The following is a 19,836-nucleotide window of genomic DNA, read 5'->3' on the forward strand; positions in this document are numbered from 1 at the left end:
ATTTGTTGCTGGCATGTCACATGGACTCCATTGATGTCATATAACTGACTTCAGTTTCCTCTAGAAGTGGTTGGAAGGTCACATAATATGAAAAATGTAGATTACTAGGTTAGGCTAGATAAATCCCATGTAAGGTGGCATAATCAGTATTACAGCTCTATAACCTCAGCTTAGCTATTACTCAACATAAGCATGTTACTCAAGGTCCAACATGACCTAGTATACAATTTTCCTCTCTTTTTATTTTTGTTGCAATTTCTTTGAACTTCATCCCTACTTTACCTGAATATCCTTTGAGGATTAACTTGAATTTTGTTGTTTACCAAAGTTCATTTTTCTGTTTGAACTTTCATTGCCTTCATGATGCATCACAATGGATATGAAACCACATTTCTTTTTGAATATCCATTTGAATTTTAGTGGTTTTATATCTCCACTGGATATAATACAAACTTTAACATGGTCAACATGTTGCATGATACAAGGCTTCTTTCTCAGTGATAGCCTGTCTGAGGATGCTGGCTCATGCTAGTTTGGCAAGTGCCCTACTAGTGCCTTATTGGCACACTGGTAGAGGGGACTAGCTAAGCATCTTGATTCACCTTTACATCAAGCTGTTAGAGTTCTGTGGCAAAACTTGCTTGTTTATTACAAAGAGCTAGTGTGCTTCTATCTGATAGGAAGTATGCATTCAGCAAATAATCTCTGCCATTCAGCATGTAATATGGTGAGTCATAGGTTTACTGCCACAAGACATCCTGCAAAAAGTCAGATCTAAACAAATAATCATATAAATAGGATTCATAGATGTTCCTTCCTTATCATAAATCGCATGAACCATGCAAGGGGCCAATGTTTGGTTGGAGAAATTCTAATTCATCCATTGGTTGGAACAAACTACTTCAAATATTTATTTTTTTTGCCTTTAATGAAAAGAGAAATTTCTTTTCTTTGATTCCTTGATATTGAAAGGTGAATCTCTTACATATGCAATACTAACAGTATTTGGCAAATCCTGCATTTTGAGTTTCAGATGGAGCAATAACTATTTGCATTTAATGACTAAGTCATCCCTTATGGTAAAGACTGGAGGCATTGATCACTTGATACAATAAAAGGATGTTCCACTTTTGCAGTCACATGGAGCAAAACTAAGAATTAGAAAAGATAAACAGTCGCACAGGGGGAAAGAAGAACACCTAATTTTTCTCACAAGAAGAAAAGAAAAGAAATAAAAAGAAAAGCATTCATCCAGGTGGTCTTGGAAGAAACTGATAAAAAGGAGACTGGCCTACTACAATTTTGTACACAATAATAAAAAGGAAAAGAGGGGAGAAGGTTAAGCAGTCGGATACTCGCAGCAATGAAAGTTCTTGGTTGAGCAAACTTCTTTTATTAGGACAAAATAGGAGCGAGGAATTTTCTGATGCCGAAAATTCTCTTACAACAAGGAAGACACTGGAAGTTACAAAGACCATGAAGTAACAAAATCTACTACATTTGTCGATTTCCCTACTAAAGCTTTGCAAGCGAAAAATTTAACAACAATCAGCAGTTCTGCCAAAACAAAGTGGCAAAATGGGCATTAACTCGAGCGCTTGTCAAAATGTAAACTTTCTTGTGGTTTCATTACATGCAGCCATTTCCAAAAGGACAAGTCTGCAGGTCAGAGGAATAGGACAGAGCAAAGATCAGATGGAGATCGACATAGAAGACCAACTAACCCTGCTTTGCTTAGGAAACGAATCTTGCTTTATCCACAAATCCTGTCCTTGACTGATGCATGAAAAATTCACACAGCATCCAGCTATATGTTTAAGCTGTTGTGTGGAAAAAGGGAATTTTAAGTAAACCTGCCAAGTTGGAAGACATATGACAAGATTGATAAAGATCAACCTGGAACAGTAAACAAGAGATCTCAAACAAGTATTATAAGTAAACCTTGAAAACACAAGTGAGTGGTCCAAGAGTAGACCTCTGGGCAGCCGCCATAAATTACTGGAAAGATGTGCCTGAATATGGGGGCAACAATTGATTCAGGAGATCTTATAACCCACCCAGTTGAAATCTAAATATGTGAATTTTTTAAGCACGATCAAAGTAATAACTACATTCTTTATAAAACAAATGACTCATGCCATCGAGTTATTGACAAGGTATGGAGGCCTGACCCAGTAACGATCAGTTGTCAGCATTCAGCAAACCAAATATTGGCTTACCACTATGAGGAGTCACAAAGATAACTAGGCTGTGATTGCAATTTAAAAAAAGTGTCAAAAACTGAGCAAGCTTATGCATCTGATATTGATTACTTGTTGGGAATCATTTACCCTGCAGTCACCCTATAAATCACTTGACTATAAATGTGACATGAGCAAGATATGAATAGAGTAAATCTAGATGAGATGAGTCTGCTAAACAACCCATCAGACAACGGGCAAAATAGAACTTATAAAAAATAGAAACACAGTCCATCTTACACTAATGAAGATCGTTTGGTGAGTCCATTGCTTACTTCACAGCTGTTTGGTGAGTCCATCACTTACTTCACAGCTGACAAGTAGTACAAAAGACTACCTATTGAGCAGCAACTAAGCCTGTCGGCCAACCTCAGGTTGTAATTGACTTTTCATGAACCACGTGGCGCAGTCCTTAGTTTCTTCTTGTTACCTTTAACAAAGTTCTACTTCCATTTGAAAGGCATGTAACTAGTTCATTATGTCTCTCCCTCTCTCTTTCTCTTCCATTTCATTGTCATAAAGTTTAAGAAAAGAACATGCAAGTAGTGGAACATTTTGTCTTTGGTATTTAGTAACTTAGTATCCACTGTAGTGATAAATTGCAACACTGCAATGGAATGCACTCAGTATTTATCTTGGAACCCACAGTGCCCCAAGAAGCTGAGGTTCCCTCTTAAAGTTAGTGCAGCACTAAGGCCTTGTCGAAAATCCCAAATTCCAAGTACAACCTTGGTAGAGCATAACCGCATATCTGATGACTTGTCCAATACCAGTCTACCCATTTGACCGGAGTTATCAGCGTCAACATATCTGATGCAAGTATAAATTTCACCATGTAGGAAGTCCTAGCCATTTCCCAAATATATTCAAGGAGTATAATCTGGATCATACTAATGCATATCAACAAGCATACTTAGATGCACATCTCTGACCATTTTTTCTTGGAAACCCAATCTTCCAAATTAGGATCAGATGAGAGTTCTTAAACTGTATGATGGAAGCACATGCTAGCAAAATTCAGAATATTTTCGGTCAGTTAGGCTCTGTCAGTCAAAAATTTATTCCATTTTGGTAAAAACCCAATAGCGTATTGCAAGAACACCTTGAAATATGGATTGTCATGTTGGGATGCTGTTTTAGCTCAGGTTATCATGTATCATGTCAGTGCCTTATTGACACTGATGTAGGAAAGTACCTTATTACTTCCCTGTGGTGACCTGTGTTGTCTTGTATCAAACCCATGCAACCCAGTGCAGACTCAACACACATTATATGGCGTAAGGACAACTATGTCGTCAGCATTTATCATGCCAATAGCTAACTGACAATCCCTATGCCATCTGCACAACATTCCTTGCTGGTTTGACACAAGAATCCCCTAGTGCTTAAGTACTTGCTTGTAAGATTACCTACACATTATGAGCATAGGAGAGCTAGAAGTTTACGGAGAGTATTCCTTAAATTTGTAGTACCCAATGAGAGATCTTACCAACTAAGAGGGCTTTGTCTTGCGACCAGCTTTTGGAATGCGTTTCAGGTCTTGGATTCCCTTTCTCATTTCCCTTCAAAACAAAATAATATCAGAGTAAAATTCAGAACATTATCTTATTAATCATCTCAAGTTACATACCTTTGGTGCAAGTAAACCAAAAGATAGAACACAGGCAACAGGAGCACGGTTAAGATGCAAATAGCAAGGTAAAATGTGCTCGATTGTTTCTGCACGGATAAAAATTCAGTAAGAGGTGAGCAACTACTATCTCATTTCATATTTTCTAATTGACATTCAGTTATTAGAGAATAAAATTCTGAGTACAAGTACAAACCTTTTGGGCTTATAGAAAAATAGCATCAAGGAAAAGTTGTAAACATGTATCATATGGCCAAAGAATCTCATTAATGGATCTTGTTGACTCTTGGCTCATGAGTTCATCATTTAAGTTTTAAAACAAGGCAAAAAGAGCAAACCAGAGACCGCCTAACCTATAGGTGCTTATGGGTGCCTAGGTGGATAGATAGTTAATATGGCTAAAAGATAAATAAATCAGGGCGGCACCAGGCAATTGTTAATAAACAAAAATGTATACTGATGTAGAACTGAAAAAAAAATATATATTAATAACATATTAAGCTAATGGTGTCCTGGCATTTTGCAACTACAGCCAATTTGAATTTCAATGTCAGCCCACGGATTAAAACCTGATACAAAATGAAAGAAGATGCCTGTGCAAGCTCTAGCAGTGCGCTGCCTAATTCAGGCCCCTACTTCCTAGGCAGCCAAGCAGGCTGTTTTGTACAGGAGTGAATTTAAGCATTTGCAATACAGAGCTTATTTGATGTGCAGGACCAGGTCCTTCCAATGGCTAACAGAATATTTGTACAGATCAAGCTCAGAGAAGGGGGGAAAAAAAGGAAAAAAAAAAGATCAATTTAAATACAAATGCTCACCTTTCCCCCTCTAGAGAATGGTTTAGGTCCTCCACTGCATGTATGAGCTTCACAGAATTGGCGCAAAAAAAATTCTGCAAATAGAATTACATCAGGAGGCATCTCATGACAGTCTACAAGAGGCAGACTTTGCAATGTTCAGACAGCTAGAACGGTACCATGAAGACGGCTTGCTGAGTGACCCTGTTTAACAGGAAAGCAACTATCTGCCAGGCTCTGCAACAAAGAGAAAACTCTATTTTAGATAAGCCGTACATCAGGATACTAATGGGAGAAACTCTGTTTTATATCACATTATATCCCAAAGTACCCACTCTGCAGGATAGTCATAGTATTTGACAAAATTATAATGCATGAAACAGAGAATAACTAATTGAGTGAGAACTGAAAACCTCACAACGATGGCGGTTCCTGGCAGCAGCTGCAGGATTGCATTTAGTCTTTGTCTTCTTGGACTCGATCATCTGATCACAGTGGACGGCTCCACATAAATCTGCCAAGCATCGTCCTTCACTCTGGGTTTAATGCAAAAATTTAAGGATTCTACCTTCTAACCTCAACAAAATATGATCAAAATGGTTAAAGAATAGAATTATGGCATGTAAAAAATCTCTAGAGAACTTCAATATTCAACAACATCCAAGAATCAGGGAAGAAACTGAAGCCATGTAAAGTACTGAGACAAGTATCATAGATGAATGCCAAATGATGAGAATACCAGTTAGTAAGAGACCAGATAAATTTGATCTAGATCACTAAACAGTATTGGGGAAAATACTAAAAACTGGAGACTATAAAATACCAAAATATTGAAAAAAGAAGAAGATGCTGAATATCAAATTGAAAACCACATTATCATCATGATATGAATTCATCAAAGAGCCTGAAACTTAAACTTTATGGAATATTGTTTGTTACTTCGTTTCTTCACAAAAAAGAAGAATAAGAACTTTACAAAATATTGGCATTACCTCCAAAGAACACAACTTGAAGTACATTCTATTGGACCATTTCATATATTTAATCTTTTAATTACTCAATGTACAAGTGTAAATTGTAAAACATCTAAATTAAACAAATCATGGTTTCCTGTACTTTGCTGCTCCCTGTCACAAGTATTTACTTTGTACGTTACATACATATACATGAAGTTTAGCTGTTCAATTAAAGGAGGAACATTATGCATGTAACTGATATCATCAACTATAATGACAGAGTAAGGTGCTATTAATTTAGTCACGTAAAAATAAACCTAGACATTCCTACTTAAGAGACATAGGTACTTAATAGAGACGGAGAGAGTGGTTACATTGGAGATAGTAGAAGATAAAGTTTGTAGAAGATTAAAATACTCTTATAACAGGAGCATAGTCTAATTCACAATATGCACAATGTGCAGTAATTCTGTCCATTTATTCCTTGATGATTTTCATTTAAAAGTGAATAATACATATTAAATTATTATTTGATTTACACAAGAGCTGAGAGTTACTAGGCAAATAAATAATATAGCGTTCAGCCACTCACAAAGTCAAAGAGGCATCAGCAGAACTTAAACCCTGTTGGTGTTACTCTAAATTCTTTGAATAGAATATTGACCATCCAGTATTGGTGGAAGTGTCAAAAATTACAACTTAACTTTCAGTGCTTTACTGCATCCACTTCTGTCAATCTAGGTTGCACAACTAATAAATTTCATTAGCACATTACTCAATACTTTCCTATTATAAAGAGCATCAAAATCTGTTGGCTAAAAGTTGCATCACTTTCAAAAAATCTGACTTGATCATCCATTTTTTTGTTTTTGTTTTTGTTCTTTTCATTTCTTTTCTTTCTCTAAGCATATAGCAAACTAACGTAAAAACTGTTATCTGTTGGCTATAAGTTGCTACCTCAACAACAATAGTTGGAAAAAATAACTTTGTAAATAATATAGCATTCAGCCACTCAAGCAAAGAGGCATCAGCAGAAATTAAATCCTGTTGGTGTTACTCTAAGTTCCTTGAATAAAATATTGACCATCCAGTTTTGATGGAAGTGTCAAAAATTACAACTTACTTTTCAGTGCTTTACTGCATCCACTTTCTAGGTTGCACAACTAATATATTTCATTAGCACATTATTCAATACTTTCCTATTATAAAGAGCATCAAAACCTGTTGGCTAAAAGTTGCACTACTTTCAGAAAATCTGACTTAATCATCCATTGTTTTGTTTTTGTTATTTTCTTTTTTTTCTCTTTCTCTAAGCATATAGATCAAACTAACATAAGGAGAAAAACTGTTATCTGTTGGCTACAAGTTGCTACCTCAACAACAATAATTAGAAAAAAGAACTTTGTAATATTTCCTCCTATTTTCCCCCTTTTATCTTTTTTGCCTCTGAGCCTTTCATGTTTATCTTTCATTTGAGTGATCTTGGACCCTAAAACTTTAGGATGTTGGCTTTTCTACAAGGCATTAATTTTTCTTGCATATTACAGACACGAGATGGCTATACAAGCTTGATGCAAAAAGGTGTAAATTATGAAAGTCATATAGAGAGAAGTTGATCCTGATCAAGAGAAAAGATAGAAGGAACTTTCAACAATATAATGTAGTTGATTAAAGATAAATAAACAAATGACAACAAGATAACCTAGTGAAAAAAAATTCTACTACACAGAATATTTTCTTTAAACATGATCAAAGGTTCAAAGCTCTTTTGTTATGATAAACAATGAATTGTGATGAAAATTAAAAGAAATCATATAATAGAAAACCTAACAGAAAATGAATATGTTGAAGATTGGGGACTAAGTCTGGTACCCTCACATAATTGAGGAGTCTCATGGGCCCAAAGGGAATTCCTTATATTATGAGGGGTAGCTGGTTTAGTCCCCAGCTGAATTACTATCACAATAAGGGGGAGCAAACTATACCCAATAGTAGGCCAACTTTTCTTTTTTGTGTTTGGTTTGAGGGATAGACAGGGTCCCATGGGGACTAAGCCAGCTATTAGGTATATTTTACTCTCTTATTGAAGGTGGTAAATGGTGATTTATCATTCAGTCGATCTTTTCTATTGTTGTTCAAGGAGTCCTACAAAGTCCAACCTTCCTTCCGCAGTAAAATCGTCTATACAGATGGGACAAACTAACAGCTCCAGTAAGCTACTTGTTAAACTAGTTCATCAGTTTCTAAGGAAAACATACATCATTCAGGAGATTATGGTGTCGGTTGTCAAAATGCTGGTCAAGGAACTTCTCAGCACGAAAGCTTTTCTTACAAAAGCCACAACGCCATTCATTTATATCAACATGAATCTTGTGCTCCTCTTGTTCACGGAACATATCATTGTCTCGATGAAGCCTGCACTTGCTTGAAAGTTCATATTGCTCTTTTTCCACAAAGGGCATTAGATACTGCATCGCATTATAAATATATTTAGTATGAGACAATCAACAAAAAGAAATTAATGATAGTACCAAGACCGGAATGCAACATGCTCTACCTCCTCAATGATTTTCCATGCTGCTCGACTCCGCTCTCTAGAACAATGGATTTCGTGCTTGTGTGCATCTTCTTGCAAAAGAGTTCTAAAACTGCAGTCACAAGCTATGCGCTAAATATATTTTCAACGCAATAACATAAAATAAACAGATATGCAAGATATATTATGATATTAGTTACTGATACATCATGAAATAGAACAATTCAAGATTTAGACATAATTATCACATAGATTCTAGCAAGGTTCAAAAAATCGGCATCGGGACCAATCTTTAGAAAAAATGATACGTATCGGTCGTACCGGTCACCTGGATTGGATTGAAATTTTTAATTACGTAAAATTCTAAATATTATTTAAAAATGTATAAAAAAATTTAAACATTTAGAATTTTTTTACCAAAAATAAGAAAATAAAGAAAGAAAAACTATAATGCAATGAAAACTAAGGAAAAAAAAGAAATATAAAAGAGAGTGAGTGAGAGAAAATAAAGAAATAAATTAAAAAATTATATACCAAAGTTTGTCGGAATTTGTTAGAGTTAGATCAGCGTCGCCCGCCGGAGCTAGATCTCTTCGTAAGAGAAATAATGGTTATATATTAATAAGAGAAAAAGTAAAAGAGAGAAAGAGAGAAAAAGAGAGTGAGAAGAAAGAGTGAAAGAGTGAAAGAGAGAGAGTGAGAGTTTAGATCGGACCTAGATCAGGATCGAGTTCAGCTGATTCGACAAGCCTCTAGGGAATATATAACCTTAGATTGTTTAAGCCGACTCAAATGAATGCACTCCATGAGTAGATCCAAAAGAAAAACGTGAAATATGATCTAAACTGGTATAAAGACACTCAAATCATGAGATATAAGTATATAACTTCTGTAATGTAAGGGAAAAAAATGGCCTAAACTTTAATTGCAAGGAGGTATGCAAGCAGAGGCACATCTCACAGCATATTACCTCGATCCAGTAGTTCCCTGAAGCTCCTAGAGCATAAACAAATTCAGCATTAGATGATGGGAAGAAAATCTTTAAAGGAGTACCGAAAAGTAGAATAAGTTAGAAGAAATAATTAATGACTATGTCACATACAGAGCTAATTTTAGGTGATTATTCATCCAAATGGGCAGAAATCAGTACAGGGAACAAATTGTTTGTATTCAGCATAATCTGGACAGATACCAGGATATATGTATTACAGCACATATGTAGACATTGAACATAGTTGCTGATTAGCTCAGTACAAAAGGAAAGTAATTTGTCACTGAGTGACTAGATAGCCATAAAGAGTTTCCTGAGAAAAATCAGAAAACTATCCTCTTCACATTTGAAATTGACCATTCCAAATTCTCACCTGCTACATGTCAGGAAGATTCCTTTCCAAAAGCTAGAGTCTTATTTTGGATCAAGAGAAAGATTATGAATATCAGTTACAAAATTTTCCAACTTATCTGAATTTCGAAGACTAGGTGATATCAATTCTCAGTCTCCTCTACTAGAGACTTGTAAGGCAAACATGATAAACGATTTATGTTCACTTGGTTAGGTGCTTATTTAGGGAAATGAAGATGGGAGTTGGCAGTAGTAACTCGAAGTTCTTATTTTACAGTATTTCGCAATAAGCACCAACATAGGGTTGTTAAGATCAAAGAAATGAAGTTTGTTCTATAGTCTATACACCATTAGAAAAGCTCATGCTTTCTTTGAATTAACAGAATAACAGTATAACCTTTACCAAGAGCCAATTCTCATTTAAGATAATGAAGATCTTGACACAAGGTTAACTTTGTGCCCCAAAGCCCCGAAAGGAAAAAAAAAAGTGAAACAAGTCATTGAATATTTTCATACCTATATCAAACCAAGTTCAATCTCTCTTTATGCCTACATAAATGCATAGGATTTTGGTCCTAAAGGAAATATGTTCAAGTTCTGATGCACCAGAGGCATTTCAATAGCGAGATCAATCAAATACACCGGTAGAGGCTGAAAATATAATAGAACCATAGAGATTTCACTCGGTAGCTTCCAAGGATTCTTCCACTGATTATTCCAACCCCTTCCAAATTATTAATCTTTCACCTATCTGCCGCAAATCCTTCTACATTCTTCAGTTAAAAATGTGGAAAAGATGCAATTGGATCTCTTCATGATCACTAAACCGCACAGAGGTCCAAAATTGAGGAGATACAACAAACCCTAACTCCTAGATTCTTCCGAATTATATTGCTATCTAAGTAGCTCAAACTACTCGATTGGATTTGGGAAGTATAATAATCGAATAAAAGAGAGGGTAAAATGGAAGAACGGGGGCACCTGATGAGCTCCGGCTTCATGGAGAAGGGAAGACAAGGAGAGAAGCGAGAGGAAGGCGATCCGTAACACCGCGCCTCCCATTAACTTCTCTTGTAGGAGATCGAAAGGGAACAATGGGAAAGAGAGGGTGTGGACTACCTCCTTCCGGTGGCGAAAAGCCCGTGGGCGGTCAACCAAAGATTGGGCTAAAACACTAGTAGGGGTGAAAACGGGTCGGAGTTAGACCTGCTATCGACTCGGATCAGATATGGGTGTAAAAACTCTACCCGAACCGGACATGGATCGAATTCCGGTGCAAAAGCCCTACCTGACCTAGATACGAATCGGAAACGAGTAACGCTTATAAAGGAAAAAAACCCAGATACGAGTCCAGATATGAGTATAGGCAAATTTGTCGAATACCGATATTTGATATTCGTTTACCTGCATAATATAAATAACTAAGTTAGTAAGTTACATCTATCTACTGGACCTTATCTCAACCCGACCCGATTGACTAATAATCTAATACTACTCCAAACCCTACCTATCTCCATCTGCACCTTCATTCACCATCTATATCACTCTCAAACCTCACATCTCCACCTTCTCCCTCCTCACTAGTGGACACCTTACTCGTCTTTTGGCTCTTAGATCCATTAGTTATTGAGATAAAGGATTTCAAAGCCCCTGATCCAAATTTAACTGTAAGCCTAGATTGAGCTTCCTCCCTAATCTCTACTGTCAACGTCATTGTGGACTCTACAACCCCAGTCGATAATGAGAAGGAGCACCTTGCCTCTAATCCCAATGATGTCAAGTTGCTTTATAACCTAATGGAGGCCAAAGTCCTGACCAAGAAGCTCCACAAGGCAAAAAAAAAAAAAAAAAAATCATTGATATTAGGATGTCACGGAAGCAACAACATCAATATCACCATGGTCCAAGAGGAGAAAAAGGTCAATCTTAAAATTATCTTTCAAATTATCTCAAGAAGGTTGAATATTTTCACAATTAGTGTGCTAAAATCTATACTTTATTTTGTCCACTTGGTTATTGGGATGACTAGTTTTGGAGGCATACTATCCACGGCTAGAATAATATGATGTTTCATTAAATTTCAGAACCTTATTTTAATATATTTTAAAATTTTATCTTGTGTATGATGAATTATAAATAAAAAGATCGAGGAGTATAGATGTCATTTTCTCTAAAATATAAATCTTCCTAATATACAATCTCTAGCTTCTTTTATGATTTGAAAGATAGCCAAGGAGTTATATAGCTATTGAATATATAAATTTAGGTCCTTTACTCTAGAATTCTTTCAAAATAAAGTTTGTTCGTTGATTCTTTTATTTCAAATGTACTTAAACAATTTTATATTATGAGATTTTGAAGGAACGCTTTTGGAAATTGAGATTGTAAAGATAATCAATTGAACCGTTGACTATAAAAATACAATTGACATATATTTTCAACAGTGCATCTAGAAGCAACTCCTTTAAGAGGCAACCCCTTTAATTTTGTAATAAGCGTATAAAAATATGTTCTTCTAAATTGACTATCTTTTATTATCTTATAGCATCTTCCACCACTATTTTTCTAATAACGACACATTTTGACCTCTTAAACTATCTCAAATTTTGGGTTGCAAACTTATTTCTAATTCATCAAATAGCGAATAGAACTTAAATTTATAAGTGATATGACTCAAATATTCCACTTTTGGCTGACCCCATAAGCACTCAGAGTGCTTTACATGAAAGTGATGTTGGAATAGTAAGGTGAGAGCACTCCACAAGTGTTGAAGATGTACCCTCTAAGTAGGGTTGTACACAAAAATATCGTTAAAGAAAACTAACATATACTAACAAAAGTGTGACCTAAAGATGTTGTTCATCAGCTCTTGGAAGGTGGTGTAGGCATTAGTTAACCCGAAAGGCATAACCAGGTACTCGTAGTAGCCTTCATGAGTATAAAATGTGATCTTTTGGACATTCTCGAAATGCATACTGATTTGATGGCAATTGGATAGGAGGTTTAGCTTCGAAAATTGTACTGCTCGACACGTATGCGCCTTAGGGTTCATCGCACGTGCTCTCGTTAGAATTTTTTTTTTTTTAACGAGATGTTACAATTATATCTGTGGAAACAAAAAAATAAGTAAGATATATAAGGGATGTCTTACTTGTATCAGACCTAGTACATAATATGTTAAGTGTTAGGCAATTGGTGCAAAATGGTATCCATGTTGATGATAATACTTGTAAAATATTTGATATGTAAAATATAAGATAAATCATTATTGAAACAGAAATATATATCACATATTGTATTGAAAAGTGATGTTATAGATGATACATGATTGTGGTATAAAAGATATTGTTAGCTTAACTTTCAAGGACTAAAGATGCTTTAGCCAAAAAGGTATAGTGAATGGATTACCTAAAATCGAGAATAAGTTAGAGACATGTGAAGCATATAATCTGGGAAAGCACCGGCTCATCATTTTATATAGATAGAGTGTGGAGAGCAAAAGCACTTTTAGAGCTTGTTCACATAGATATATGCAGAAAAATACAGACTCCATTCTTTAACAATAATAGGTACTTAATTATTTTTTTAGATGATTATATAAGAATAATATGAATTTATTTGCTTAAAGTGAAAAGTGAAGCCTTCAAAGTATTCAAGAAGTTTAAAGCTTACATCAAAGAAGTAGAGTGACTATGTTATTAAAATTCTAAGAAGTGATAGATATAGTAAATATACCTCAAAGAACTTCAACAAATTTTATGAAGATGAATGTATACATTGATAATTAAGTGTAGCATATAGCTCGAAATAAAATAGTGTTGTAGAAAGAAATAGCAGAACAATTGTGAAAATGACAAGAACAATGCTCAAGGAAAAAGGGTGGCTATAACTTTTGGGCTGAGGCTGTATCTACAATTGTTTATGTCATGAACAGATACCCTACAACAGTAGTGGGGGATATAGTTCCAATAGAAGCATGGTATAGAATAAAACTATCGATATGTCACTTAAAATTTTTTGGATGTTTATGTTATGCTCATATTCCTGCGAATAGAAAAACAAAATTTTGATGATAAAAATGATAAGCGTATATTTGTCGGATATAGCATTAGTACCAAAGGTTGCATGCTCTATAATATTGAAAGCAAGAAGCTAATCATTTGTAGAGATGTATTTGGTGAAAGATTCTTAGAATTAGAGTTAAGGAAAAGAGCAAGAACTTTTCAATATTCAAGAAGATGAAAACGAAGAGTCAATTAAGAACTTTTCCATAGTCATCCCCTAGCTCAAGCTCAACTACAAGCTCCAATAGGAGTTCGACATTTCCAAGACTGAAGTTAGGAAAGTAAGTAGTTTGAGAGATATTTATGAATCATGTAACTTTTGTGATGCAGAGCCCAAAAACTTTGACGAAGTAGAAAAATGACTCTCGAATAAAAGCAATGAAGGACGAAATTTATATGATAGAGAATAATAACACATCGGCGCTAGTTGATCGTCCAAAAGATAGATAAATAGTTGGAGTCAAATGAATTTACAGTATACAAATAAATCCAGATGGAAGTGTCCAAAAGCATAAGGTGAGAGTTGTAGCTAAAGGTTCAAGTAAAAGTGAGGTAATAATTTTGTTTAACTTTTGCTCTAGTTACAAAATTGGAAACCTTTAGAACATTAATTTCTTTTACTGCACAAAAGATATGAGATATTTATCAACTTGATCTGAAGTCCACATTTTTTAATAGAATTTAAGAAGAGGGAGGAGTATAAGATAAAGACTACGAATTGAAGAAGTTGAAAACAAGCACCAAGAGTTGGTATAGTTAGATAAATATTTTACTAGCAAGGCTACAACAAAAGCAAAAGTGAACATACTCTATACTCCGAGATTGAAGGTAGTAATGTACTTAATTATTATCTCTTTATATGTTAAAGATCTTATATTCATTAGCAATAATAAGAAGATACTAAAAAGAATTCAACAAAGATATGATGCAAAAGTACTAAAATGAAGAAGGAACATTCAAAATCACTTTACTATAGTTTTGAGATACTTGTAATGACTATGGCAAATGGTATAAGGCAGAAGAAGTCTTATTATGTCTTAATGATATGAAAAGCACTTCTGATTATATTTTTTGGCATAGGTTCATGGGATCTAAGAAGAAAAAGATTGTGGAGCTTTCATTGGCAGAAGCTGAATACTTAGCAACAACGACATCACAAGCTATATGGCTACAAGAGATACTTGAATGCATTGGTGAAAATTAAGGGATATGGAGAAGACAATCATGATCAAACCAACCATATAGCTATAAAATACCATCAAAACTCATTGAAGTTGCGAAGAAAAATGCATAAGTAATTGCCACGTTAAATAAGGCTTCTCATATTTGTAAATCAAGCCAAATAAACCCATGTCATCTAAAACAAAGTTTTCTTGAAGGCTTCTGTTAGGTGTCTTATCTATTCTTTCTATGGACCCACTTATCTCCATGTCTTACAATCCAAATATCACAAAGAGACGGTGAGAACAGTCTATGGATTTGATAAGTAGAACTGTGTTGAGTGCTTTTTTCCTTGCTTTGCTTGAGATGTTAAACCAATGTAAATTCTCACAATGTTCTTCCACTGTAGCCATTTTGCACTGGTCCGTGGTTTTCTTTGCCTTTCCCTCTTGGCTGCAGTGCAAAGGACTTATAATTGAAGTGGAGTACCACATGTCATGTGAAGAGGAATAAAGCTTGGTAGGTGGTGAACATCACTGAAAGGAATTGCTTGTCAATCACCGCTTGCTACCAGTTAGACAAGTTCATCTGTTCTAATAGAAAATAATTACGGTTTCTCCATTGAAGGTAGAATATTGGATATTTACTAGTAGTTTCTCTCTGGTTCTGTATTGAGTAATTGTTAGATAATCTTTTCTAACCTACTTAATTTCTATGACTGTAGTTAAAAAAAAAAGAAGTTCATCTTAAGTGAGTTTTGACCAAACTAGACCCTTTTTTATTTTTATTTTTTACCGAAATAAGCTATTCCTCAAACTTATTATCAAATAGGATCTAATTCACTATAGCCATAACAAAAATCCTAATTAGTTCAACGTTTTTATAGCTAGACAATTTTTTCCTTAACTGCTAAAAGATTAAGTTAACGAGATTTATATATATAAAACGTTGAACTGATTAGCATTTTTGCTTAGAGATAAAATGCTGATTAGTTCGGCATTTTTATTAGGGCTACGGTAAATTAAACTCCATTTGGTAATAAGTTTGAGGAGTAATATATTTCATAAAAATAAATTTAAACATGACTGGTCTGATCAAAAACTCATCTCTGGTCTGATCAAAAACTCATCTTAAGTTATACATCTTTGAATTTTTCCTTGATTAAGCAACTCTAATCACTAGTGATGCTTAATTATACTCCCTTGAATTATAATCTCGTCCTCCGTTTGCATTGTTACACCTCATCTACACAGTTAAGCTTACAGAAAATGCCCAAGTTTCTGGATACGTGGGAACAGGATAACACAAACAGAAATATTTATACACACAAGTAAACAACTACACATGCAAAATTACTTTGGAACGCATGACACATGGTGTACTCACATTAAATTCAAGATGAGGATGAAAAAAGATATGATGGAGAGTACTTCTTGTAGTGCTTCAGTCATTTAGTCAATCTTTTCTTCTCTTTTGGAATGCTGGAGTTAGTCTTCGACATGATCGCTAACACGATTGGCAATGGATAAGCTTTGTGAAAGAGCTAGCTTGGTAGGTAGCTCAGCTACAAGCTCTTGGCGTGTACAATAAATGTTAGGTTCTATGTTTTGGCATGTGTTACTACATTTGGCTGGAGGGTTTAACACGGAGTGGTGGAGAGGATAACGGCAGTCTGAAACATATAAGCATCAGGGTGTGTAGTCATTTAAATTATAGAGAGAGAGAGAGAGAGATAGAAAGCCATCCTTAACAATTCATATCCTTCATCTAAACACCCCCTTTGCTCTTTTCTTGAGACCATAACTTTATCTTCTACTACTGTGCTTCTGAGTCCTCTCAGCTTTTAGGAAGCTAGCCATGGTTTCTGCTGATGGCATTCGAACTGCAGTCGGGATCTTAGGTAGTCAAATATGGCTTGTCTTGTGTTCATATATAGATTTGCTTTGAATCACAAAGCTCTTTTTTTAATTAATCCTTTTGCAGGCAATGCAATTTCACTAGGATTGTTCTTATCACCAGTGTAAGTATACGGACATCTACTTTCAATCTTTTGCTACAAATCTCAAACGTCTCATTTGGATTTGTCAATTGTTTAGGCCAACATTTGTAAGGATATGGAAGAAGCGTTCAGTAGAACAATTCTCACCAGTCCCATACCTTTGCACCCTCCTCAACTGCATGATGTGGGTGGTCTATGGGCTCCCTGCGGTGCATCCACATAGCCTGCTGGTCATAACCATCAATGGGTCAGGCATGGCCATAGAGCTCTCCTATGTGTTCCTCTTCCTCCTCTACTCCCATGGCAGGAAGAGGATCCAGGTGCTCATTGCACTCCTCCTGGAAGTCGCCTTCGTCGGCTTCGTCGCGCTGCTCGTCCTCCAGCTAGCTCACACCCACGAGCGCCGCTCCATGGTCGTCGGCATCCTCTGCGTCTTCTTCGGGACTTTGATGTACGTCTCGCCGCTGTCCGTCATGGTATGCATCGATCGATCTTTCATGCGAGGTTCTGCGAGATTTTTGGGATCTTTTATGATCGATAGTTCTGTTGATTTATATATTCCTTGTAGAAAATGGTGATACGGACAAGGAGCGTAGAGTACATGCCTCTCTTCCTCTCTCTTGCCTCTTTCTTTAATGGCGTTTGCTGGACTGCCTACGCTCTCATCCGCTTTGATCTTTATATCACTGTAAGTTATTCCTTCTACCAAACTCTCTCTCTCTCTCTTTCTCTTGAAGACCCACAGACACATGGCAACATTCTACTGCTACAAGTAGCTAGTCAATAATAGCTTTGAGTGTTTTTGTCTACATTCATGCAAGATTTGAGCCGAATCAGCTGTTATCAGATTTGCTTTCTTGTCTGGCACTCTATAATGGGTCCAATTAATTGAGTTTGAAGCACGCAATTGATTGAAGAAAATTACTCAAGATAAAAACAGTTGTATTTTGAACTCCTTTTTTAACTTCTCTACCAGCTTAAGCTTTTAAATTAGTCGCCAACTTTAGGCTATCGGATCTGATCTATTTTCTATAGAATTATTTATATTACTCAACCACATACCTGATCCAATCATGGGAGCATTGTGGCAGATTCCTAATGGTCTCGGAGTGATGTTTGCTGTGGCACAACTGGTTCTCTATGCCATGTACTACAAATCTACTCAGAAGCAAATAAAAGCAAGGCAAAGGAAAGGAGAGGTGGGGATGAGTGAGGTGGTAGTCATGGAAGATAGCATCAAAGTGGGCAGTGAGCCTCCCAATGACCACAAGCCTGAGATCCGAGAGATGTAGTGTTTTAATCTACTCAATTATATCTTCTCCTTCTTGATGCCAATTTCTATTATGGTGGTGAAACTTTCCATACAAGCCTAGCTTGTAGTGCTTGAGAGTCCTTTTGCTTTAATTGGTCTTGCATATATCCTCTTACTGATCCAATGTCAAACTATTGATCTGTTATAAAGAATTGTACGAGGATCCATTATTTTGCATGAACATTTTCTACTTTTTCCTTTCTTTTCACACACACACACACATATATATATATACACACTATATTGAGAGAAAATGAGGACTAATCTTTAACTAAAATATACTAAGAAAGATTAAGATTACAAAGAGAGATCACATTAATTTGGACTTTTAGGATAGTAGATCTCCCAATTATCACAGATCTGTTGCGATTAGTCCTTTGTTTTGGCCTCCCAACGAATCTATCTATTATTTCTTTCCTTCCATATTATTGACCAAATGATTTCCAATAAGAAGTCAAAAGATCTTATTTTTGAGTTGATATTATCTTTCCGAAAATAATTCGGACATTCCTTAAGAGGAGGAATAGTAAGAGGAATCTTCAACTTAAAGTATGAAAAAATGGACTATTAGCATTGTAGCAAGCTTAAGAGCATCTCCAACAAAAGCTCCAAATATAGAGCCAAGAGCCTCACACTCCAATCCACCGGGTTTCATATTTATTAAAATAATAAATAAATAAATAAATATATATATATATATATATATATTATAAATTACTAAATAGGTTTTCTTAGTGTTATTATTGTTTAATAAAAAATATATGGTTAGAAAACTCTCATCGAGATATTTAAAATAAGACTAATATCTCATAGTTTTAGAAATAATTTTAAATTATTAATTTTTTAATTAAACATATTAAAATTATATTAAACATCGAAATAAACATTACATGTTATTAATTAAAAATATCAAAATTACATTACACAAAATAAGCAGAAATTAATATTTAATAATAAAAACAATAGATATTTAATGTAATTTTTATTTGATGTATTTCATAGTATTTTAATATTTTATATTTACATTGGGAAATAATTTTGAGTCTAGGACACATTGATTTTAAATAATAATTAAATATTTATTTTATAAATAATAAAATATTAGACTCATTTTTACAAATAATAAAAATTTTAAATTTAAATTAACTTAAAAATTATTTGATATTAGACTCATTTCAAAGGTCTCGATGAGACCTTGAATTATTTTTGTTAAAAATCAATTTAAAACTAATTATATACTTAGTTTACTAACTAAATTATTTAATAAAGGATACAAATGAAATTAAAATTGCTAAATGTAATACTTATTGGACAAATTTGAAATTTTTAAAAAACTTAAAAAAATAATAAAGCTGGGCTCTATTTTTTTGGTGGGGCTCTGGCTCCAAATTTGAAACCCTACTACTAGCAATAGAGCCCGGTTGGAATTGCTCTAAGAACCGACATTATGAGAATAGATGTAAAGAAGATTATATGAATCCTTTGTCTAAAGCTTATTATTTGCGGCTAATCAAAGAAAGCACCTTAGAAGGGAAAGAAAGATATTTAGTACTATAAAATTTAAAACGAACCCCACTCTCCATGAGGATAGTATAAAGATATTTAGTACTATAAATACCATTATAATTAAAGAGAGTTTGACGGGCTTTAAATAATCTATCTTATAATAGCAATTTCAAGGGCACCAATATATATATATATATATATATATATATATATATATATATATATATATATATATATATATATATATATATATATATATATATATACACGAATAAAAAGCTAACCCTTCCTTG

At 34.7% G+C, this 19,836-nt stretch overlaps 2 protein-coding genes across 15 annotated transcripts; one reads left to right on the plus strand and one right to left on the minus strand.

The window, feature by feature from the left end:
- Positions 1–374: 374 nt before the first annotated feature.
- Positions 375–10,653, minus strand: LOC140765397 (uncharacterized). 14 transcript variants are annotated; one of them, XR_012105190.1, is made up of 11 exons: positions 10,483–10,653; positions 9,130–9,146; positions 8,181–8,271; positions 7,882–8,091; positions 5,081–5,203; positions 4,847–4,904; positions 4,689–4,762; positions 3,871–3,959; positions 3,730–3,802; positions 1,942–2,012; positions 1,353–1,853 (listed from the first exon to the last, which is right to left on the minus strand). XR_012105190.1 is itself a non-coding variant. In XM_073104499.1 (11 exons), exons 1-9 carry the CDS (start codon positions 10,561–10,563, stop codon positions 3,733–3,735), a joined length of 822 nt encoding a protein of 273 aa, XP_072960600.1. In that variant the 5' UTR covers positions 10,564–10,653; the 3' UTR covers positions 1,353–1,820; positions 1,976–2,012; positions 3,730–3,732. The 14 variants fall into 14 exon arrangements, 10 of the variants coding, with proteins under 10 accessions (XP_072960648.1, XP_072960616.1, XP_072960622.1 ...); XR_012105183.1 differs by having other exon boundaries at positions 1,353–1,820; positions 9,130–9,155; XR_012105181.1 differs by having other exon boundaries at positions 9,130–9,155.
- A 5,554-nt stretch (positions 10,654–16,207) lies between these two features.
- On the plus strand, positions 16,208–18,054 carry LOC140762769 (bidirectional sugar transporter SWEET4-like). Its single transcript, XM_073100717.1, has 5 exons — positions 16,208–16,626; positions 16,710–16,746; positions 16,823–17,201; positions 17,294–17,413; positions 17,817–18,054. Exons 1-5 carry the CDS (start codon positions 16,584–16,586, stop codon positions 18,015–18,017), a joined length of 780 nt encoding a protein of 259 aa, XP_072956818.1. The 5' UTR covers positions 16,208–16,583; the 3' UTR covers positions 18,018–18,054.
- Positions 18,055–19,836: the final 1,782 nt, after the last annotated feature.

The sequence above is a fragment of the Typha angustifolia genome, chromosome 1 (assembly GCF_048772165.1).
Source record: "Typha angustifolia cultivar Huaian chromosome 1, ASM4877216v1, whole genome shotgun sequence".
In the NCBI taxonomy this organism is placed as follows: Eukaryota; Viridiplantae; Streptophyta; class Magnoliopsida; order Poales; family Typhaceae; genus Typha; species Typha angustifolia.